Raw genomic sequence first — 25,042 nt, 5'->3', positions numbered from 1 at the left:
TATTGGCCATATGTTAGTCCAGAGCACCATTTCACAGGCAAGGTCTTGTAAGCCTGAAACAGCTGTCTGAGGATAGGAGGGAGTGATAGTTCATCCCACCTAGGAGAGGTTTGAGAAGATCTCGCTGCTGGAGCTGCACAAGTGGAAAGCTCAATTCCTGCCTCCTTTGCCCTAGTGAAGGGATACTTGCACCAGTTTGTCTTTTTGAGGAGAAGTTCCATTCCACCCTATTACAGGCAGGAAGCTTACCAGTTCGCCACACTACAGCATTTAAGTGTTGGAATATTTTTTGAATGATATTAAGTACCATGTTAAGGTGAGGTACAAGTTTTACAAACAAGCAATCCAGTTGCTATCACTTACGTGTGAAAAACTTTTTTTGCTTCTCTTTCCAGAATAACTGTTCATGCTAGGTATTCCAAAAAATTACAGTAAGACAAGACCCTGTTTTGTTGTGCACTTGAAGCTAAGAGACTTAAATATTTTACAGTAAAAATTATATACCAAGAAGCTAGAACTACATTTAAAGTGTTTCAGAGTTTTAGCTTGTGTTTAAGAAGCATTTAGACCTAATTACTGGACATAAAATGCAAGACAGCTACCAACATAAGCCCCTTTCTTAGGAATGCTGGCTGGTAGACAAGGCTAGAAACCAGGCATCACTTCATCTGACAGTTTACTTATCTTTAAAATGGCTAATAATTAGAACACATATGTAGCTTAACACATAGGGGTTTTAATAAGGCACAATTGCTAAGTATTTTGTGTAGAGATTTTTTTTTGAAAACCGTACTGTTGCCATCTTCAGCAATAGCCCTTTGAGCATTTTCACTACAGCGGCAAGTGGGTTATGGTGGAAGGTTTCTTTATTTTTAGTACCACAGAGCTTAATGAGGCACCTACAACATGTTTTACTATGTGGAATTAATCCAGAGAGAACAATGACCTGAAAAGAGTTGAAATCAATGGCTGTGGGTACCATCCAGGGGCCAGAAATCTACCTCTGGTGCTCATGTCTATGCAGAGTTCCTAGTGCCTTCATGATTTTTGAATTAGTAAAATAAACAGTAATGATTACACCAGCACAATGAAAACGGTACCAACATAAAATGAAATCTACACTGCATGCTTTACAGCATGATTTTATTTTGCTATTTCAAACAGTTATAGAATAGGGTTCTGAAAGAATAAATAAGTTAAAGCCCGAGTGTGTAGCAATTTCCAAAAGCTCATTAAACAGCCTTTAGTTTATAATAATTGAATGTTCTTCATTATTGTATCTGATTCAATTTTCAGAAAGTAACCAAACAAAATGAATGTAGGTCAAATATTTTCCCCTTTGGCCAATAAAGATTTTAAATATGCCTGCAGCCAGCCCTGCTACAAATAATAAAACGTAGAAAAAACACCATTGTAATATACAGCAACATATTGACATAACCAGTTTGTGTTAAGTGTCTCAGTCCGTTCCAAAATACTTCTGTCCAAAGTGTGTTGGTGCAACAGGATGAACTTCTGTAGTTAAAATTGTGATCTCTGGGAACTCCTGGATGATAGATTTGGCACCTTTTAAGGAGGAAAGAAGAAAATAGTTGAAACTACACTTTGTAGTTCAGTCTTGTGCTGTAGGATTTTATAATCAGTTGGTCCCCTGTAGTTACCTCACCTCTGCTGTTTGATCCACTTTTTGCATTTACAGAGGGCTTGTGCAGCTGACTGGCTATCAGAAAGTTCTTAACAGACTTTAAGGGTTGTATATAGTCCTATTCTGATTAACAAAGTAGTTATAGGCTACTGTGAATTACCTAGGTCTACTGCATGCTAGTGGCAAGAATTTCTGTTACTGTTAAATCTATAGACGCAGGAAACCATAAAAGATCCCTCCCTCCAGTTTATGAAAATTGATTGAGAAGTCAACAGCAAGAAATATATGGCTATGCTATCCCCAGTTGAGAGCTAGCCCCACTATAGTCCACAAACAAAAGGTAGCTTTGCAGTGCACTGTAGGACACGGACACATTCTGCGTAACTGGCTACCATCTGATTCCTGTTACCAAGAATTGTTCACAGCTGCAGTTCTGCCCTCAGTCCTGACAGCAGGCCTGCTTTCCTGTTCTGCTATGTCTGGGTTTGAATTTCAGGAGTAGCCCTGACAAGCATTAGAATTTCTCCATCCTCCCCCCCCACTAAACGGAAACCAAAAGTCATTCTCAAAGCCCCAGAAGTCAGCAGAGTAAAATGGGACTGAATTCCTTTCTTAACCAGTCAATGCCACTGTTATTAAGGGATCGCTATTGAGTCATATGACATGCCCTTTAACAGAGGAAAACATCAAATTGAACCAACGTCTTTCACGTCACATTTTATAAATTACCACGACCACCTGTTTACATTTTACCCATTCCTTTCCTCGATTTATGACTTTTCTCCCACTTCAGTCCCCAAATAAGACTACATTAAATCAGCTCACTGGAACTCTTTAAAATCTACGCATTGTGTACAGTTCTGTGTTGCGTGAATAACCTCCTCCCAACCTATTCCTTCAACTTACCATGAGGTGTGGAGAATAGGCTTAGTAGGATAATGACACTTGGTTGAACGCCATGTTCTATAAGAACTTTTACAGCTTCAATGACAGTATTGCCAGTGCCTGGGAGCAGGGGAAAAACAACACTGTCCTTATCAGAAAGGCTTCACAAGTCATTTGGAACTAGAGTAAGCAGAATTCACATTCAGAGGGGATTAGTGTGCCACGAATACTGGCGTGTAAGTAAACAGAAGGAATATGTCCCTTTTCTATAGCAGAACAGACCACTAACTCTGTTACTTATGGAAGCTTAGTGCCTTGATGACACTACTGCATCTATGCACTAAAATACTGTATTAAGCGCCTGACCCGACGTCCATTGACATCAATTGGCTCTTGGTCAGTCCCTCTAGCAAGAAATCACAGTTGAAACAGAAAATGACTATCAAGAGTTCCTTGTGAAGGAGGAGAATTAAGTATTAGAAAATTTGCTTCAGCCTGACATAAACTCTACCAGCTTCTGAGGCTCTTTGGTGGCATTAATTAGTTTAATATTGAAATAATTTAATACAAACTTAAATAGAATTATTTTTTAAATGTAAAATTAGCGTTAACTAGTATTTAATTAAATTGAAATTTTAAAGTGTTTCGCATGCAATAATAGTTCTGAATCTTTTCTACACTTACATACTAAAATGTATATATTAAAAAAGCAATTTACAGCAAACCCCAGTTCTCCCCCACCCCTCATACACAGTGGGTCATACTCAAGCAATTTGCACCACATTTATTTTACCTCATTAGATCTATCGCCTCAACGTGTGTATTTTGAAGATAATGCCTCAACAAGTAATGCAGTTTGACTAAGGACTTGGCTACACTTGCGAGTTAGAGCACATTAAAGCAGCCCCGGGCGCCCTAGCTCACTACCAGTCCACTGGGCGTCAGTGTGAACGAGGTGTTACGTTACTGCACTCTGATCAGCCTCTGGAAACATCCCATAATCCCCTTAAGTCAAGTGGCCACTCTTGTCATTGTTTTTGAATCGCTACAGGAATGCAGATATGCCCTTTGAAAGCTCCGTTTCTGACAGCCGGCTGCTTATCTGCTCCGAAACAAAGCAACCATTAGTGTGGAATGCTGTGTGTGAGAGAGAGAGAGAGACTAGGGGAGTCTGCTGCTGTCTGAACTTACAAGATAGCATGCTGACATGCTCTCAGCCCCCCAAAAACCCACTCTCTCTCCCCTCACATACACACAACACACTCCCTGTCACACTCCACCCCACCCCGCCATTTGAAAAGCACATTGCAGTCACTTGCATGCTGGGATAGCTGCCCATAATGCACCACTCCCAATGCCGCTGCAAATGTGGCCACGCCAGTGCGCTTGAAGCTGTCAGTATGGACAGACTGCAGCGCTTTCCCTACTGCGCTCTCTGAAGGCTGGTTTAATTCAAAACGCTCTACATTTTCAAGTGTAGCCATGCCCTAAGGCTTATTCTAGCCGAACTTGATAAATTCTCTGCTGTGTTGCTCAAGGCAAGCTAAAATCCTACTAGTAGCCACTGAAATTCAGGGAATTTTACACAGAACACCGATTAGTCAAACAATATTTAACACTAACAATTCTCTAAGACACTCACTCAGTATTGGGTACATGAGAAGAACTTTTCTCCTGTAAATGTCTGGTGGAAACTTGGCATAGTACACTTTGGCTCTCTGAGTCTCTTCGTCGCTCTGTATTAGGATTTTTCCTATTCGGATGGATCTGCAGCAATCCCGTAAGCCTTGTTCCATTGCCTCTCCTTCAGTTTAGTAACAAGAACAACAACAAAAACCCTGTTATACATCAAGGAAGAAAGCACCACAAGCTACTACTAGTAAAGGATATTCAATATTTAACTATGGTAAAGAGATTATTAAACGAAATGACTAAAATCACATTAGATTATTAACTGGAAGTTTTCATTCTGCTTAGATAATGAAGTTAGCCTGATCAGTATTACTCATTGGTCCCAAGCACTAACACAAGGCTGGTTTTCAAGGATATAGCAAATCTAAATCTAAAATATAGCAAAGTTTCCTAAAACATTTTGATCATTCCTAATCAGTATGAAAAACCCCTTTGAGGTACTGAGAAGGAAACTCATCTGCAACTCTCCAGATACTCATGCAACAACATGATGCTATAGAGAGACAGAAAACATTGCATCAAGTGGATTTCAGCCTCTTGCTGTTAGATCTTTAAGAACTGTTGCTATCAAGCTGCTAATTAAGTTAGACAAAAAAACTCACTAGCATTCCCCAGAATGTGCACAATTTCTACCAGTAGCCACAGTTTATTTGGAGAATTGTCGGGAAGGGGGAATTAATGGAAACAAGGATGGGGGTTTCTGGAAGCAAGGAAAGAAGGGCAGGCCTTGCTCCATTTGAATGTCCTCGACCTAGATCCCCTTCTCTGGGAGCCACAGGAAATCCCCAGCAACTGTTCTATTTCCTAAAGGGTTAATAAAACACATTACTTGATAGTGGTTGGGTGTAAGCTTGGTTGGAAACAGGACACTTATAAAGAGAGAAGAATGGCAGTTGGAGGACTTTGGTGAATTTTGTTCATCAGAGTAAAAGGGGTTGTTGCTGTTCTTAAAAGCAAGGTGGTAAAGAGATTTAAAGAAGAGCTTTAAACACAGACACATTAAGAAATCATGGCTTACCACTTCTCATTATGCTGACTCCACAGTTTCCCTTCTCAAATTTCACTCCTTCATACTTGTACCCTGTGGGAGGAAAGACAGACCTGATGATCAGTCATTGTGCCTTTTTAACCCATTTGGTGCCCCTTTAGGTTATAGTCTTAAATGATATTCCCATAAATGGACTAACATCTCTCTAAGTACATACTGTATAAAGAGGAGCTACGGATGTATGCCATACTCTGCGTGGACCAATACTATGACAGTGTGCCAAATGCTATGGGCCTAAAAAGGTGATGGGCCTCTGCCAAATTCTAGCAGAGGAACAAAAACGTAAGTTGGCAAAGGGCTAGTAACATGGGGTTTAGAGGAGAGCCTTCCCTGCTGTAGGATTTTAGTTTAATAACTCATTTTCGGCACACTTCTTATGAAGGATGCAATACAAAATAAAACTGAATGGTAACTTCAGAAGAAGCCAATGGATACATGCCAATGCTGTGGACAGATACCAGAAATATGAAACTACTTGTGTTATTTGATTTGTGCAAGGAATAACCGGAAAATACTATGTGTGTGATGGGGTCAACTGACAGCCCTGGAAAGAAAAGTCCTTTACTTATTCAAAGAATAGCTTGGACAGCAGGGCAAGCTTCCCCTGCCCAAGCGTTGTGCTTCAGTCTTAATACTGAGGTTGGTGCAGAGTTCAGTCTACACCTGTGGAGAATGAGGGAATTATGTGTAATATTTTTTATAAATATCAAAAGCCCCTGTGGTCCTCTGGGTTACGTTACCCAGCCTGACTGCCAGGAGATAAATCAAAAGAGGCTGTTCAGAGAGAAGCAAACAAAAACTGAAATAATGTCCTTGAGGAAACACTGGGTAAGCTGTTTATTGGGAAATAGCCTGGATGAAGCCAGGAAGTGGGTAAGCAAGGTTACTCTTCCCAAGGCTCAGCCTCGGATCAAAGGAGATGCTAAACCTTAAAGATGCTGGCCTCGGGCAGGAGGAAGGGTTGAGTGAGTGGCCAGAGGCTGCCCAATGAGTGTCAGCAACAGCTGCCATTCTGGCAAGGGAGGACAGATGCAGAGAAGACATGCTGCAAGCATGACAGTCTCCTTCTCCCAACCAGAGATGAGGGTTACTCACAAATGCGGGCAAGGAAAGATTATGGTACAGTAAGGGAAAATGTGTATAGGACTCTGTTGCATTAACTCTTTGCTCAGAATGCTATGTTCCTTTGGGGGTAAGAATATTTAATGCTTTGATTTGGAAAAGCTGCTGTTTAGTTGCTTTAACTAGTGAGAGGGTTCGAGAGCTAAAGTGCTTATAGGTGCCAAGTGCTGTTGGGTCTGTCACATTAACACAGTTGGGAACACAGAGATTGGGTCAGAGAGCGGTTGGTCCATGTGGTGCCATCCAGAGTGAGCTGCAGGAAGCCAGGCCTGTCACCTAACAGGAACATTCAAGAGGTCTAAGGCACAGTTTGCTCTATAACCATGACAATGGCCCAGTCAGAAATCCTTGGGTGTTCTTCTGCAAAGGAGCTACCAGCTGCAGTTTGGAACACAGCAAACTCATTTCACAGAGGCCACTTAAACAGCCTTCAAGTGGTGTCAGTTGTTGATCGATGTGGACTGGATTTGAACCCAGTGTTTCAGAGGAGAAAGGCGACACTTCTGTTAAACCAGTAAAACAATGTTCATCTGTATTACTTTTAAAGCCGTTTTCCCAAATTCTAGCTAATGCTACATTGTTTCCTGTTTAACCTGTCTTGCCTGTAACCTCATATTTGGCTTCAACAGGAACAAGCCAAAATGATTCCTATGGGTTCTCTCTAGTGTTAACACACAGATGCTTCCCTGCTGATGCAGAAACTTCCTGCTCGTCTGTCATCACTGCCATCTGGTCCCTGGTTGAAGGCAACCAGGCACAGAGAATTTTGCAAGACCTCTTGAATCTGCCTAAATCCCCCCAACTCTCCTTAATGGGTAAGTAAAACATCATCAGGGTTATTTTCATCATCACAGTAAGGGCAAGTGAGCAGATCTGGCACCTGGACTGGTACATTTTCATGATAATTTTGCTAGACTGATTTTAAATTCTTACTAAATAACTCCTGTGTGTCTTACTGAAGTGTATTAGCCAGTAAAGTTTGGGTTTGTTAAATGTCAGGAAGAGGGGCCTTCATTTTGCACTCTGATCTGAATGTTCAGCTGAGTCAGCCTCACAAGGATTCTAAGTTCTACTTTACATATAGTATGAAGCTTCTACTGCCAACCCTACCAGCTGGGGAGTAAATTACCTGTTGGAGTGGTCACTGTGCATTCTGTATATGGCAGTTGATTTAATCCCTCTTCAACCACAAGTCTGATCTGTAGAACCAAAGGAAAGCATCAGCTTAGAGAGGTTTCTTACCCATCAACGTAAGGTACCGTATTCTAGTAGTTTTACCAACATACAGTGAACATGTCAATAAGGTTTAAACTCTTGCCAGTTTATTTTCACATCCCTTTCTCCATTCAGGAGCTGCAGTGGGCTGCCCAGAACAGCCTGACCCACAGCACTGTAAACACAAAGCCAAGTTCCCCAAGGCAAATCAGTCAATAGAGAAATATCATCACCCCTCCCTTTGACACCTGTCAGTTGTCATTATTATGGGATGCTCTGCAAAAAGATTGCACGTTCACAAACATGGCCCAGTTTCAGCAGGGAGACAGAGCCAGTAAATTCCACAGCCTCAGGTGATCTGAAAACCCCTAGTCCTCCCCCAAAGATAGCTCTGTAGCTGTACCCCAGGTAAGGTTATTTAAAATGTATTAATCTGACCCAGGATGATTTCCCATGAAAGGAGCTCCAGGTATTAAAGATTTAGAAAGTAGAGCGAGCCAGTGATTCAGAGCCCAGAATGCTCAAAAAAACCCACAGCCAAGCAAAGATGAAAACCTATTAAGCAAAAGTCACTGTATAATGATAGAAGTGGCAATCTCTCACAGGACTGAGCACATAACTTATCCATTGACCAGATAAATATAAGGTTCATCTCCATTGTTCTCATTCCAGGAACAGGGCAAAACCCACCAGAGGAATCTTTTCCATCCTTCCCTCTCAACCCAGTTCCCAGTGCAGACAGGCTGTCTGTTTAAGAGAAGTTCTTCAATTGCAGTCAGTGCCAAAGGCCTTTTGATTTATTGTCACGCCGAAGAAATTTCAGTTATTTTATTGGCATGACAAGGTTGATGAGTGTTCTCAAACTTACCACCACAAGAATTTCAATTTGGAGCAGAGTTTTATAGTGGGCCACATTCAGAGGTGATGGACAGGTTATGTCAGTGAGTGAGTGGGTCAGAGTTAGTGTAATTCACACACCCAGGGGCCAAGAAAAGCAATTAGTAAGGTGCTATAAGTAAATGTCAGGAAAGATGGATACTTTCATTTTTCTCCATGGCATATAAATGACACCAAACTGCATATCAGGAAGTGGGTTCTACTGAGTCCTGCACCTCCACTGGCATCCCCTGTGAATTTGGCCCAGTATGTCCATCTCTAGTTTGGTAGTTACAGCTAACAGGAAGCTGTCACTGCCAACTTATTCCCTTTTTTAATGTGAAGTTTTCTTTCTTGCTCTTTACTGGCACATTCTAACCCTGGCAGCTTGAAGGAAATATCACTTGTATTTGGTTGTGCTGTTTGTGGGAAAATGCATCTTCCAGTACTCCTAAACCAAGATGCCCCAAGCTTTAAAAGTACATGCCTAGGACCAGAAACAGAAAGGGGCAAAATAAATTACCTATACCAGGTATGGAAGGCACCCACTTGAATGCTGATTTCATGTTTACAGTGCTTGCACAACTCACTCAGAGACTTAGGTTATGTCTACACTACTAGGGTAAATTGACCCAAGTTATGCTACTCCAGCGTGAATAACGTAATCGGAGTCGATGTAACTTACGTCAGCTTACTGCAGTGTCTACACCGTGCTGGGTCGACGGGAGACACTTTCTCGCCGACTTACCTTACTCCTCTCATTCCTGATGGAGTACCCGGTCGAGTCCCGCTAAATCGACCCCCAGTGGATCGATTGCAGCAGTGCTGATCCCGCAGTAAGGTAGACATAGCCTGAGTTCTACTTTGTGTTTGAGTCCAGTGTCTCCAGCTCTTCAATGGAAGAGACTGGAAAGCCCTGCAGTGTTCTCCAGCACCTCCTGGTCTGTTCCCAAGGCTTTTCAAGGAGCCTCTACTCAACCTTTTCAGGCCAAACATCAATATTTTGATATTTCACCACCAAAGCTCTAATCCAAGTCTTTATAACGCTCAGATCATCTTCTTAGGCCATTATTTTAACCATGTGCCTCCACTAGCTTCCCCTTCTCTTCTACAAACACCAGATTTGTCCTCACCATCATGTTTTAGCTGCCTAACACACCCTTCACAGATGCATTAGCACATCAGTGGCAGCCACCTTCCCTCTGCCAACCTTTCCACTTATTAGTCCCCTTCTCCCCATAGCACCTTTGCACACACTCTCATGCTGCCTATTACATATGGGAACAAGCTGCATGAAAAAAATCTGTACCGCTAAATTTATCAGCCTTCAAATCTCTCTCTGTGACTCATCTGCTGTGACTCTCCCGGAAACTGCTAGCAGCCAGTGCCAAGCAGGCAAAAAGCTAAACTGTGCTCACATCCAATCCCACCTCTCTGTTTATTTCATCCATTTGTTACATCCATTTGGGCAGGGACTGGCTTTTTATTAGGTTTGTACAGCACCTAGCACAATGGAGCCCCAATCTGCCTGGAGCTCTAGGCACTACCAAAGTACAAATCAAACAATAAAATATACAAAGCAAGACATCCCACAATCCTATGCACAGGTTCTCCATTTCTTCCCTCTTCTTAGGAGGAGGAGGGACCTGCTGTCTGTCTAATGAATGTCAGGCCTGTTGTATGACCAGCAGGTAGAGGTAATCGTGTGAGCAGCAGCTCTAGATCTGTAAATGTGCTGGTTAAGCAACACTGGACTCTAGCAGCATCAGCCTGAGTTTGGCTCAGTGACTGGAAAGTTACAGCCTGCAGCAGTGAGGAAGTAGTTTGGACATCCCTAAGACTGACACAACACTTCCAGGAAAATATGAGAGGGCCCAGGGTGAGGACTGGGGTAAGTTAGGGTTAATTAAGGTTTTCTCCTGCCTGTCTTGCAATAGCCATTGTTTCCCTTCTAACAAATCTTTAGTAACATATTTTTACCTATCTTCTTTTTTGAAGTGATTTGATAGCCAATTCACTGGGAGGAATACCCCTTTGAGAGTAGGTCATGATGGGAACCCTCTGCAGGGTAAAAAATAAAGTGCTTTCAGAAGGAGCTCAATGTGGTAGAAACTCTTGTAGAGAAAGCACCCTTGACGGAGAGAACCAAGCTCTGTTAATGTTCAGTGTGGTTTATCTTTATTGTTTGCAAATCTTGACTCTGCGTATAATAAAATTTTGGGAATCCTAGGAACCCTGACAAATAGGAACACTGAAATGGAACTGACCTAGAAATAAGTCTTTCACATCCTGTGTGTATCTTCCATGATTGTCCTTATCTGCTTTATTAACTGTCACAAATGTGTGTTTGAAACAAATGACATTTGTTGGAGACTGTAACAGATGTTACACCCCATATTCTTCATAGAAATATGGTTATGATATGAATATGGCATAACTAAGATATACTTTATGCAAGATGGCTTCATGTAAGATATCATTGGAAAGGTTATGATTTAATGAATGTGATTATCCAATTTGTATGCCTGTATCATAGTATTAACATGTTAGCAGATTGAAGTAAAAACCGTAGGCTCCCCAGTAGTGTTACTTTGGCTTGTTAATATGTACTGGTGGAGATAGAGGCTCTTGGATTATTATTACTTTTATTTATTTGTAATATCGTGTAGTCATGGAACAGGACCCCATGTTCAGGCCATTAAAGATCCCATGGCACTTTTAACAAGAGTATGGGTGTTACTCAGGGAAACTGGGGTAGGCACATCTTGCTTATCTATATTTCCCTAGGATTCTCAATTACCTACAAGATTTTCACTTCTGTCCTAACATAGTAGTGTGTGCTGTTAAAACAGCTGCTGCATTCCACAGGTGGCTGAAGGTATTTGTGAAATCCTTTGGCATGAAAGGCATCTTATACAAAGACATTAAGAAAGTTACTGTCAAACAGCATTCACAAATCGCTCCCACCCGATGACTGTCCAGCATGAAAGTCCTGTTTAACACAAGTGTCAAAGCACAGCAACAACAAGAAGAAATTCTCCACTTACCAGACGATCAGCAGAAAACACAAAGTCCCCTCTACTGGCTGTTCTGAAAAAGGTAGCAAAAGTGCTAAATTAAATTGCGGAATAACTTTTATTTCGATAACACTGATAAATAATTCAAGGATAGTACACTGTACATACCAGGAGTTCTGCGCATAACTAATTTCTACTGGATAAAACTAATTGGAATCTCTTGATAGTGGGTAACTAATATTCAGGGAACATAAAGCTACAGCCAGGCTTGCCTCTTACTATAGGCTAACATTTTGCAGTGCTTGCCCAAAGCAATTAGAATATGAAAACCTAAGATTGCTATGTAAGCTTTCCATGGGAAAAATCTGATCTTGCTTCCACTCCATCCTAGCGGGCCACCCAAACTATCATGTGTTCACTTTTTGAATTTACAAACATTGTGCTCAATATCCTGCGTCCAATCAAGTCAATAGCCAGAAGCATTGTCACCAAATGGGAGCAGTACCGAGTCTCCAGCGCTGAACTAAGAATCCAACTGTCTGACAGCCCTAAAAAACCCCAAACAAGCCATCAGAATATCATGTACAAGCACATCTTAGTACTACATGCAATTAGTTACAGCTCTCTCTAAATTTCCATAAAGAAATGTTGGCACCAAACTCCATATTTTTGCAATATTTTAGTTGAGGGTTTACCTGCATGAAAGTCAAGAAACCTGGTTATTCCCAGAGCAACTGGTGATTCGGCCACATTAAAGACATTGTTTTTAAATGGACAGTGTCAGTTTGTCTTAATTTCTTTCCTCATGCTTCCAATCTTATACTAATAATTTTATTTAGTTTATCACATCGCTGCTATTTATTTTTTGGCTTTCAATTATGCAGTGAACACAGACTAATCACTTTCTGGTTCTCTGGCATTAAAATGAAACCCAAAACTTTTTTTAAAATGGCTTCAGGTAAATCTGCACAGTGTTCCTCTGATAATAATTGTGATTTTACAATCATATTTTGTTTTTTTAGATTTTGATTGATATTTTGTTCTTTGGTATTAATTAATTATTGGGAAAAGGGGAGTGAGCAGTGAGATGGCAAAACTTGCAGATGGCACGTCTAGGTTCTTCCATACCATGGAATTTAAGAGGATCTAGCTAAGTTAAGTGACATAGTGACAGATGAAATTCAGTGTTGACATTCAAAATGATGCACATAGCTTATTAAATTAATTATATCAACTTGGGGGGAGACCTGGGTCTCATTAAGCAAGCAGTGTTTGACTGCATAAGAATAGAGAATAATACTGAAAATATGGCAGACCAGTGGTACATCCTCACCTGGAAAACTGTGTTCAGGCCTGGTCACCCAATGTCAAAAATGAGAGTAGACTCAGGAGGAGGTCAGAGATGGGTGATGAGAATAATTAGAGGCACTGAAAAATTGTCATTGGAATAAAGTAGGAAAAGATTGCGACTGTTTCCCTTGTAGTACCATGATGAAGGTATATAAAACAAAAAATGGTACAAAAAGCTAGATTGGGAACTATCATTCCCATGTTCCTAATAAAAGAACAAGGAACATTCAAGGAAATTGTGAAGTGGCAAGTTCAAAACTGATTGTCACAGGATATTATTCTGGTCAAAAGTTTAGCAGGATTCGAAGTGGATTAGTCACTTATCTGGATAAACAAGACTATCCATCCTTGTTATAAGCTTAAAACATAAACGAGACTTTCTGAAGGGGTATAGCTCTCCAGCTTTAGAGCCGAAATCAATCTCTAACTAATGAGGGAGAGGAGTTTCAGAGGTAACCTTCCTTGGAGGGAGGTTATCCCATAAATACCTACTGCAAAGTTTCTTGCACTTTCTGCTGAAGCATCTGGCACCGGTAACTACTGCTGGCAGGATACTGGACTAGATAGACCATTGGTCTGATCCAGTATGGCAGTTCCTAAATTTCTTTCCCTGACTACTGGGCAAAAGTACTATATGAACATCAGTGTGTATATTCAAACAAACTGAAGAACTCTTCCCTCTAATCTCTGATAGATAACTTAGGTGTTACCTAATAACAGTAAGCAGTTTTCAAATAGCGTGGTAGGTTTGTTTTTTAAGCATCTGTCCATTTAGACCCCTGCTGATGTGCAGGGGAAGGTTCAATCCAGATAATATTTCAGTGAAATCTCATGGAAACATTATTTATAGAAGATTTTTTTTTAATTCTGTTTTGTATTAAAGCAACAATATCACAAAGAAGAGAAAATATATTGAGGCAATACTGCCATGTTCCTCTTGCTATCAAATCTAGAGTTAAGGCACTGAGTGTATTTTAAGTGTCTGCCCTGTTAGAAGGGGAACATGCAGGGGATGCCACCCTCCGCTGCCCCCCAGCAGAGAAGTCATCTCACTGATGTGTTATGCACTGCTGAGTCATCCAGCTTTGTACAGCAGTCAGGAGCATATACCCTGCTGCTTTACTATCTTCAGTTCTATATTATTCACTCTAAACACCTCATGGAATAAAAAGCCTAAGTAGAATACAATAAAATGATCACAAACAAAAGCCACAATAACCTTTAAATACCTACACTTAAATCCTGCCTCGTGTTAAGTCTGGATTTTAAACAATACAGACACACTACTGATCTAAACTAATGAAGTTGCTTCTATGGAAACCAGAGATCTTGGGTGCACTAAACTTGATTTTATTGCAAATTGCAATACTACAGGTTTTAGCCTCCAGATCACTAAATCTAATTTATCCCTGCCATGAATGAATGAACTTTTGTGAGATGATTTTTATATTCTCACCAGTACAGAGCTTTAAACAAGAGACTACAGCAGTGTGCTCCCACATAACCAATGTTTAAATGCACAAGTACACACTCCATTAGAGGGTTCAAAATTCACATCCATTAGACTTAAACTGTGGGCAACCACCTCTAACTAAACACTGGAAAGCTTGCAAAAGTGAGCAAGTTTGTGAAAACATCTTGGATGTAGAGATGAGGAAGTAGTATGGAACCTATCCTATCCCTCAGTCTCCTGTACATGTGCCCAACTCCTGTTAATATTAATGACAGCTACATGAAGGAAGCAAAAGGAACATGGACAGCTCTAGAGAGAGAAGTGGACTAAGTCAGTAATGACGATTCGGTGAACTAACATAGCTATCTTATCCAGTATGAGGCATTAGAAGGACTAGTAATAATGCCAATTACTTTAACTTCCTTAGGCTTCAGGGGTTGTACTGAAAACAACGCCAGGACAACACCCTGGTGATGGCAGAAGAACCTAAACAGAACAGAAAGGAGAGAAATACCCACCAGCTATTTGTGGTGATAAAATACATATATTTAAGACTTCATCTTGCAGACACAAGGTTTGTCCAAGAATAGTCACTTGCCAAACGGGCCCAAATCTTGGCCCTCCTGTGCTTTGTCACATGCCATTGACCAGAGCGCCACAGCATAGCATGATGCCACGGATACCGAGCTTTGTAAGTATCCTAAAAGGGGGAACCCATGAAATGCCACCCAGCCCACAATGGTAAGAGCTTTTTTAAAGTGCCTTGAAATTTTGCCTGATTTTCCCCACCATATTTTGCAGCAGATGCCAGATAGTTATTGCAATGCAGGATTGCATTAACTTCCCTGATTCCTGGAGAGAGGGGAGAAAGACTTATTTGCATGAGGTTTCTCTTCCCCAAGCATCTCCCACCATGGAATGAACACAGAGCCCCACTGTGCCCCTCTTCTGCACTAGCCGTAACTGTCCTCAGGATCCATGTCAAGTAGACCAAGCCCTTGGCAGCAGGGAACTAGTCTTAGCTGTAAAGCTGCATGCCTATCACTGCTGCATCCATTCTTAAGAGGATTTCCAGCAAGACAGTTGCTTAAAAAGACCAGACAAGATGAATTATGCCGTTCCCAGAAAAGAGCATCACAGCAAGTTCTAGTCACCCTGTGCCTAACTGTTCCTTCTCCCCTATGTGATTTAGCAGTGAACATTTTAGAATCCTCCTGGATGAAAGATTATTGCACCCTGGAATCTCTTTCTCCACTGAAATGTAGCTGTCTTTCTCAGATGGAATGTGGCAATAAAATTGCTGCAATTTTTTCTCCTATGAAAGTGTTAACAAATGAGAAGCGAAAGCCCATGTTACATTGGAAGCCTACTTGCCTTTTTGAACAGCCTCATTGGGTCTTCCCCCCTTACACAGTAATGTTTTTTTCTAGTAAATGCTTAGTGAAAAGCTCAGAGTGTCAGTTACAGCTCTGCTGCCTTGTCATCATGTCATGTTCAGGATCGAGTGTAGCTCTGAGACTTGCCATCATTGCAGTAGATGTTTTAGTGATTCATATTTATGAGTCTCCACCGCCTCTAAACAAAATAACGTAGCCTTGCAATGAATCTAATGTGTAAATCTCCTCAAAGGAAGAATCAGCCGGTGGCTTGCAGGCTTGCCAAACCCAAAGACCTATTGAATATACTTGGAAAAGCTGAATACTTTTTTACTTCAGCAAGAAAGACACCCAGTAAGTGGGATATTTCCCTATGTTCCAAAAACAATACGGTTTTCCTTTACTAGCCTCAAAACTCTTTACAAGGGAAACCCTTCTCACCAACAAGTTTTGAGTGGACACAACAACACCATGGGTTGGGGAGGCAGAACTTAAATCTTCCCTCTCTCCGCAGCCCACTCTCAAAGCCCCCTTTCTGCTCTGCAGTGGAGACAGCTGCCAGGCAGTGTGTCTGATGTGCAGAGTCGCTCTCTATGGACCCTCCACAGCCTGTACAGTGACATTGCAGCAGCTCCGTGCATTCTGTGCCTGTGATACGATTACTCTTCAGCACACAGAGAAAAAAAATACAGAAAAATCCTAATTTAAAATAATTTAAACTACGGAAGATAAGGTTACTTAATGCATACAGTGTCCTGGAGAGGTGAAGTATTGTATGGATATGGATGATTTAAACCATTGCTTGAAAATTTTACACAACACCTACTGTCAATGGCCCAACCAAAGGCAGATACAAAAGACCAGGGAGGGCCACTGGTAGTGCCTGGTGGCAACTGCTGCAATAGTCTGCTTCCCAGTGAGCAACAAAGAGAATCTCACAAGTGTTGACAGTTTCAAGGCTGCCCAACCCTGTCTGAATAACACCCAGGAAACTGGCAAGCATCTTTGCTTCAAGCTGCTGCTCATGACCTTCTATAACCCGGAGAAAACGATCAAAGGCAGCTCTCTCCCTTAAAGTTGTTCCAGAGACAGCCTCATTCCATTCTTCTCCTCTTTCACAATTGCTTTCTGGGAAATCCAGCACTCAGGGACTTTCTCTATTCCCTTTCTCGCTCTGGTAAGTTTACATCTATTAGCTAATAGGGAAAAAGGAAATGTTAATCATATCTGTGTTGCTCCCTTCTCCTGTTCAGTCACAGTCATCGCAAGTCAGTAGCAGAACCTAACTGGAACCGGAAGTCACGTGCTGCTTTAGCCTCTTCTTGGTATTCTTACATGCTTTATTTAAATATCTGTTTAACAGGTGAGGCTGTAACATATACCTCACACTGATTTAGTGTCTTAAAAACTTGATTTTTTTTTTAAACCTTAAGCCAACCTTACAAAAAAGGAGGCTCTCCTTGATCAAAGGAATGAATGTGGGGGTTCAAAGCAGCAGGAATTTGAAAAGCAATCTGCTAAGTGCCAGAGAAGTGGGGATTGTAATGGAACTACTGACCTATCCAATGGCACAGTGGCATCAATGGATGCTTCTACAATAAATCCGACATCATAGCCAGTGAGCAATGGTTCTTCCTGCTCCAAAGCACAGGACCAATGTAGTACTGCTTTCTATTCTCTGTATGTAAATAGCTCCTCACCACATACTATGCATTTTAGCACATACATCCAAAAGCAGGAAGCAGAGTCATAATACAGCAAGGAGGCAGACACTATGAAAGCTACAGCACAAGTCTTAGCAGTGAGACAAGAAGAATAACTGATTCTGAATTAAGGAAAGGGTAAGCCTCTTTTAAATAAAAATATAAAGAGGGTTTTTGTTTTTTTGTTTTTTTTTACAAACACTAGGTCTTTCTACCTGTGAGGATTCCTTCCTGCTTTTAGGGTACTATTAAAAAAGAAGAAGAAGAAGGAAAATAACAAGAGACTAGAACTATAAAAATTGGGTAGTTAGTCATGATTTCATGTTTAAATGTGTGAGAGGTAACTTCTAGTCTCAATCAAACTATGAATAGGAATGATCTGGCAGCTGATCTATTTTAAAGTCACTTCTTTGGCCAAACTAGTGACTTACTGGTCATGTCCTGCACGACTCCGATCAACATGTTTCTGTTCCCAGTCCCAGCCTCTTGTTCTGAGTTGGGAGACCTGAAGAAGTAAAAGGATTCTGTTCCGGGTAGAAATGAGCAGGATCTTGCACTACATCTGTTACTTAAGGAGTGGTGTTGTCTGACTCCAAAACAGTGAAAAAACCTGGTTGGATCAAGATGTGTCCCAGGAGTGGGGAGACCAGGAATAAGACAGATGAAGTGGGTGAAAGGAAGCGTGCATTGTTTTTTACTATTTTCTATCTTTGTCATGCACAAAATTTAAGCAAGCCTGGACATAAGACACTGCATCAGAATCAAGACAGTTGGCTTGCAACTACAAATAGACCATGTGGGTGTATCCCATGTGACCAATTTCCAACAAATGCAACAGGGCACACGCTGGTGCCCCCTACCTTCCCCAGCTTCTATTTATGGCTCCACACAGACTTTTTATTCTGTGCACTATATAAAAAATCCAAAGAGTAGTCACCATCACTATTTCCATGTCACACCTTGATGTTCTCTAGAAAAGTGTTTCTCAACCAGTGGTCCCTGAGATCTAACTGACACAGTTTAGGAAGGCAGCAAACCGGTCACTGATATCAAAAAGGGTGAGAAACACTGCTCTAGAGAAAGGAAGCAGCAACTTATTACCACAAGGTCTCTTGTCTCAAATGCTCCGATGAGCTCTGAACCTGCAAAGGCCTAGCGCGGGTGGCAAAAGACTCAAACTAAGGAGTGAAAAAATATTACAGGAAGCTTTAAAGTCACAGAATTCATTTCTTTAGCATAAATAATATTGAAACAGAGTTCACAGCCAAAATTCTGCATTTCTGGGATTAATTATTTACAGTTACAGAGAGAACAGGCTCTAGGTGAACTGGAAACTGTCCAATCCACAGCCTTTCTCATGCCCAGCTCAAGGCTCTTGAGGTAATCCACGCTCACAAATTACCTGGAACAGCTGCAACATCTGGCCACTTATAACAAGACTTTGGACCATTACTGCAGAATATTACAGTATTTGTGTAAGCACTAATATGTTTAGGGAAGATGATGTCAAGGCCTCCTATCAATGCGAAGCCTTAGTGATTATTCTGTGATCATACTCCACTGAAACAGTCTGCATGAGAGATCGGAATCTGATGCCAAATTCAATTGACATAGTCACAGATTGGATTCCATAACATCCGTCAGCCAGGACCCAGAGTGGTCTCAAAGCACCTGTCCCCACCCAATGTTGGAATCTAATTTCTTCATATGTCAGGACATGGACAGCTTGTTCAAATACATTTATAATACTGTTTGTTTCCTCAGAGGGGGCAGGAAAACACTTCTAACGCTAGACAGCAGCAATGTAAATACCAAGGCAAGACAATTCAAATTTGTCAACAGTGTAACCCCATGTGACTGGACTAACCCTTAGGGTTAGTAGAACTTGTGAGCAAACCCTGGGCTTAAATATCTACAGTCATTTGTAACCCCAAGTTAGGAATCGTTGAACCCGAGGTTCCAACCTGGGGTTCCAGCATCTGCACTGCATTATGTAACTGCCCCTAGCCCGGACCAAATACCCTCTCACTCTAGCCTTTTGTTCATGATTCAGTATGGAAAAATGTGACTCTCCACCAAACTTGACTGTCCAGAGGACACAAAGTCAAGCCCATGGAATTGTGAGATACTTTTGGTAGCCTGCCAAAGCATAAGTCCAGTGAGGCTGCATCTACACTGCAAAGTGATAGTCCAATTGGGACTCAGGGTTCAAGCCCTAAGGCTTGGACTCTCCACTCCCACAGGGTCCTGGGATTGGGTCCAAGCCCTGGGTTAGGGCAATTTGTGTGTAGACACAAGGGAGGGGGTTAGGCTTTAGCCTGAGTTTGAACCCTAGACTTAACTGCAGTGTAGGCGTATCCTTAGGTTATGTCTAGAGTATGATAAAAGACATGGCATGGCCGCAGCTGACTTGGGCTTGTGAGGCCCAGGCTGGCGGACTATAAAATTGCAGAGTAGGCGCTGGGGCTTGAGCTGGAGCCCAGACTCTAAGGCTTTGTGCGGAGTCAGACTCTCAGAGCCCCAGCTCTAACCTGAGCTCCAAGATCTACACCGCAATTTAGCCCCAGACTGAATGCCATGAGGCTGAGTCAGTTGACCTTGGCTCTTAGACTTAGCCCTGGTCTACACTAGGAGTTGAGGTCGAATTTAGCAGCGTTAAATCGATTTAACCTTGCACCCGTCCACACGACAAAGCCCTTTTTTTCGACTTAAAGGGCTCTTAAAATCTATTTCTTTACTCCACCCCTGACAAGGGGATTAGCGCTGAAATCGGCCTTGCTGGGTCGAATTTGAGGTAGTGTGGACACAATTCGATTGTATTGGCCTCCGGGAGCTATCCCAGAGTGCTCCATTGTGACCGCTCTGGACAGAACTCTCAACTCAGATGCACTGGCCAGGTAGACAGGAAAAGGCCCGCCAACTTTTGAATCTCATTTCCTGTTTGGACAGCGTGGCAAGCTGCAGGTGAGTGCAGAGCTCATCAGCAGAGGTGACCATGGAGTCCCAGAATCGCAAAAGAGCTCCAGCATGGAACGAAAGGGAGGTACGTGATCTGATCGCTCTATGGGGAGAGGAATCCGTGCTATCAGAACTCCGTTCCAGTTTTCGAAATGCCAAAACATTTGTCAAAATCTCCCAGGACATGAAGGACAGAGGCCATAACAGGAACCCGAATCAGCGCCGCGTGAAACTTAAGGACCTGAGGCAAGCCTACCAGAAAACCAGAGAGGCAAACGGCCGCTCCGGGTCAGAGCCCCAAAAATGCCGCTTCTATGATGAGCTGCATGCCATTTTAGGGGGTTCAGGCACCACTACCCCAACTGTGTGCTTTGACTCCGTCAATAGAGAGGGAGGCAACACGGAAGCAGGTTTGGGGGATGGGGAAGATGATGATGATGATGAGGTTGTAGATAGCTCACAACAAGCAAGCAGAGAAACCGGTTTTCCCGACAGCCAGGAACTGTTTCTCACCCTGGACCTGGAGCCAGTACCCCCCAAAGCCACCCAATGCTGCCTCCCGGACCCGCCAGGCGGAAAAGGGACCTCTGGTGAGTGTACCTTTTTAAATAGTATACATGGTTTAAAAGCAAGCATGTTTAATGATTAATTTGCCCTGGCATTCGCAGTCAGTATAGCTACTGGAAAAGTCTGTTAACGTGTCTGGGGATGGAACGGAAATTCTCCAGGGACATCTCCATAAAGCTCTCCTGGATGTACTCCCAAAGCCTTTGCAAAAGGTTTCTGGGGAGGGCAGCCTTATTCCGTCCACCATGGTAGGACACTTTACCACGCCAAGCCAGTAGCACGTAGTCGGGAATCATTGCAGAACAAAGCATTGCAGCACATGTTGGCTGGTGTTCAAACAACATCCGTTCTTTATCTCTCTGTGTTATCCTCAGGAGAGTGATATCATTCATGGTCACCTGGTTGAAATAGGGTGCTTTTCTTAAGGGGACATTCAGAGGTGCCCGTTCCTGCTGGGCTAGTTGCTTGTGGCTGAACAGAACTGTTCCCTACTGTTAGCCACGCGGAGGGGGGAGGGGTTAGCCATGTGGTGGGGGGAGGCAAAATGAGACCTTGGAACGAAAGCACATGTGCTATATATGTAATGTTAACAGCAAGGTTTACCGTGAAAGAGTGTACCCACTGTTCTATAAAATGGGTCTTTTTAAATACCACTATCCCTTTTTTTTTCCTCCACCAGCTGCATGTGTTTCAAGGATCACAAGATCTTTTCCTTCCCAGAGGCTAGTGAAGATTAGAAGGCGAAAAAAAACTCACGATGAAATGTTCTCTGAGCTCATGCTATCCTCCCACACGGACAGAGCACAGACGAATGCGTGGAGGCAGACAATGTCAGAGTGCAGGAAAGCACAAAATGACCGGGAGGAGAGGTGGCAGGCTGAAGAGAGTAAGTGGCGGGCTGAAGAGAGGGCTGAAGCTGAAAAGTGGCAGCAGCGTGATGAGAGGAGGCAGGATTCAATGCTGAGGCTGCTGGAGGATCAAACTAATATGCTCCAGCGTATGGTTGAGCTGCAGGAAAGGCAGCTGGAGCACAGACCACCGCTACAACCCTTGGGTAACCAACTACCCTCCTCCCCAAGTTCCATAGCCTCCTCCAGGATTGCCCAAGCAACAGAAGGCTGGCATTCAATAAGTTTTAAAGTGCAGTGTGGCCTTGTCCTTCCCTCCTCCACCCCACCCGGTGCTTCTCTCCTCCACCACTCCTCCCGGGCTACCTTGGCAGTTATCCCCTTATGTGTGATGAATTAATAAAGAATGCATGAATGTGAAGCAACAATGACTTTATTGCCTCTGCAAGTGGTGATCGAAGAGAGGTGGGGAGGGTGGTTAGCTTACAGGGAAGTAGAGTGAACCAAGGGGCGGGGGATTTCATCATGGAGAAACAAACAGAACTTTCACACCGTAGCCTTGCCAGTCATGAAACTGGTTTTCAAAGCTTCTCTGATGTGCACCGCGCCCTCCTTTGCTTTTCTAGTCGCCCTGGTATCTGGCTGCGCGTAACCAGTGGCCAGGCGATTTGCCTCAACCTCCCACCCCGCCATAAATGTCTCCTCCTTACTCTCACATATATTGTGGAGCGCACAGCAAGCAGTAATAACAATGGGAATATTGGTTTTGCTGAGGTCTAAGTGACTCAGTAAACTGTGCCAGTGGGCTTTAAACCGTCCAAATGCACATTCTACCACCATTCTGCACTTGCTCAGCCTGTAGTTGAACAGCTCCTGACTAGTATCCAGGCTGCCAGTGTATGGCTTCATGAGCCATGACATTAAGGCGTAGGCTGGGTCCCCAAGGATAACTATAGGCATTTCAACATCCCCAACGGTTATTTTCTGGTCTGGGAAGAAAGTCCCTTCCTGCAGCTTTTGAAACAGATCAGAGTTCCTGAAGATGCGAGCGTCATGTACCTTTCCCGGCCATCCCACGTTGATGTTGGTGAAATGTCCCTTGTGATCCACCAGTGCTTGCAGCACTATTGAAAAGTACCCCTTGCGGTTTATGTACTCGCCGGCTTGGTGCTCCGGTGCTAAGATAGGGATATGGGTTCCGTCTATGGCCCCACCACAGTTAGAGAATCCCATTGCAGTAAAGCCATCCACTATGACCTGCACATTTCCCAGGTTCACTACCCTTGATATCAGCAGATCTTTGATTGCGTTGACTTTTGCATCACAACAGCCCCCACAGTAGATTTGCCCACTCCAAATTGATTCCCGACTGACCGGTAGCTGTCTGGTGTTGCAAGCTTCCACAGGGCTATTGCCACTCGCTTCTCAACTGTGAGGGCTGCTTTCATCCTAGTATTCTGGCACTTCAGGGCAGGGGAAAGCAAGTCACAAAGTTCCATGAAAGTGCCCTAACGCATGCGAAAGTTTCGCAGCCACTGGGAATCATCCCACACCTGCAACACTATGCAGTCCCACCAGTCTGTGCTTGTTTCCCAGGCCCAGAATTGGCATTCCACGGCATGAACCTGCCCCATTTGTACCATGATATCCACATTGCCAGGGCCTGTGCTTTGAGAGAACTCTGTGTCCATGTCCTCATCATTCTCGTCATTGCGCTGACGTCGCCTACTCGCCCGGTTTCGCTTTGCCAGGTTCTGGTGCTGCATATACTGCTGGATAATGCATGTGGTGTTTAATGTGCTCCTAATTGCCAAAGTGATCTGAGCGGGCTCCATGCTTGCTGTGGTATGGCGTCTGCACAGGTAACCCAGGAAAAAAAGACGCAAAACGATTGTCTGCCGTTGCTTTCACGGAGGAAGGGAGGGCCTGATGACATGTACCCAGAACTACCTGCAACAATGTTTTTGCCCCATTAGGCATTGGGATCTCAACCCAGAATTCCAATGGGCAGCGAAGACTGGGGGAACTGTGGGATAGCTACCCACAGTGCAACACTACGGAAGTCAACGCTACCCTCGGTACTGTGGAAGCACTCCACCGAGTTAATGCACTTGGAGCATTTTGTGTGGGGACACACACAATCGACTATATAAAATTGATTTCTAAAAAACCGACTTCTATAAATTCAACCTAATTTTGTAGTGTAGACGTACCCTTAGTTCTGCAAGTTTTACCCCAGGACCAGCTGGAGACAGACCGAGTGTGCTTCAGCAGCACAGTCTGACATGCTGCTCCCCACTTAGCAAAGGGGCGCTGCAGACAAATGCAAGAGTCTAAGACAGAGAAGCAAAATAAAACCCAAGATACTGTACTTCCTCGCCCCTTGAAATGCCCACAAAGCCTGAGCAGCATCTAGGTCTCAGAAAGAGTGGGAAACCTGAACAGTGGTGGCCCTTGTGCAACCACCTACGGTGCTGCCAGATGCACCGTAGTTGTTACCAAGAACTGGCCCTCCTCACAGCCCAACTTTGCTGAGCCAAGTCCTGTCACTTAGGCCACTTTAAACCTTGCCTGATTCCCTCTCCATACAATTGCACCCCACGTATACCCCCAGCCTCCTGCCTGCCCTCCCAGCCCAATCCCTCCTGCTCCCCCCCATCTGATCCCCCATCTTCTGCCTCCCCCCATCCCATCTGCTGCCGGGCCCCCCAGCCCGATCCCTCTTGATCCCCCACTTCCAGCCTGGGCCTCCTCAAACCGATCCCTTCTGCTCCCAGCCTCCTGCCCCCCCCCGGCCAATCCCTCCTCCCCTCTCACCCCCAGCCCGGTTCATCCTCTTCCACAGCCCGCTCCCCACCCCACCCCCTTGTCCCCCGGGGGTCACCGCTCTCCCCACCGCCCCGGCCGGGCCCTGCTCTCACTTGTCCCTGATGATGGTCTGCAGCTCGCGGATCTGGTCGTTCATGGGCAGCAGCTTGAGCTGGGCTCCGATCTGCAGCGGCGGCGGCCCGGGCTCCTGGGGTGGGACCCCGTTGCTGCCGCTGTCCGGGCTGGGGCTGCTGTCGGGGCCGGGCTCCGCGAAGCGGATCAGCCGGGTGCTGCCACTGCCACTGCCACAGCCACCCCCCGCCCCGGCCACCGGCTGGTCCTCCTGCTGCCGCGGGCCGCCCGCCGCGCCCAACGGCCGGTTGTGGCAGGGCATGGTCTCCATGCAGCGGGGCGCGCGCCGCCACCCGCCGTCCGCGCGCAGCCCGGGGCCCTCGCTCCCGGCCCGCCCCGTCCGCGCC

The 25,042-nt window shown here is 43.9% G+C and overlaps 1 protein-coding gene across 1 annotated transcript; it reads right to left on the bottom strand.

Annotated features, from left to right (window-relative positions):
- Window positions 1-1,110: 1,110 nt before the first annotated feature.
- Window positions 1,111-25,037, bottom strand: UPRT (uracil phosphoribosyltransferase homolog). Its single transcript, XM_038415324.2, has 7 exons — window positions 24,677-25,037; window positions 11,531-11,573; window positions 7,522-7,591; window positions 5,241-5,303; window positions 4,173-4,334; window positions 2,552-2,650; window positions 1,111-1,566 (listed from the first exon to the last, which is right to left on the bottom strand). The coding sequence occupies exons 1-7, from the start codon at window positions 24,964-24,966 to the stop codon at window positions 1,460-1,462; spliced, it is 834 nt and encodes a 277-aa protein (XP_038271252.1). The 5' UTR covers window positions 24,967-25,037; the 3' UTR covers window positions 1,111-1,459.
- Between the last annotated feature and the right edge of the window lie 5 nt (window positions 25,038-25,042).

The sequence above is a fragment of the Dermochelys coriacea genome, chromosome 9 (genome assembly GCF_009764565.3).
Source record: "Dermochelys coriacea isolate rDerCor1 chromosome 9, rDerCor1.pri.v4, whole genome shotgun sequence".
Classification (NCBI taxonomy): domain Eukaryota; kingdom Metazoa; phylum Chordata; order Testudines; family Dermochelyidae; genus Dermochelys; species Dermochelys coriacea.
The sequence above is the reverse complement of the archived record's forward strand: the minus strand, read 5'-3'. Positions and strand labels throughout refer to the sequence as shown.

Excerpts from the sequence above, each read along its gene's own strand:
- UPRT (XM_038415324.2), bottom strand. The coding sequence starts at position 24,966 with ATGGAGACCATGCCCTGCCACAACCGGCCGTTGGGCGCGGCGGGCGGC. Across the intron at positions 4,335-5,240 it reads AGTCAGCATAATGAGAAGTG|GAGAGGCAATGGAACAAGGC; the intron begins GTAAGCCATGAT and ends ACTAAACTGAAG. Across the intron at positions 2,651-4,172 it reads TCTCATGTACCCAATACTGA|GCACTGGCAATACTGTCATT; the intron begins GTGAGTGTCTTA and ends CCCTGCTCCCAG.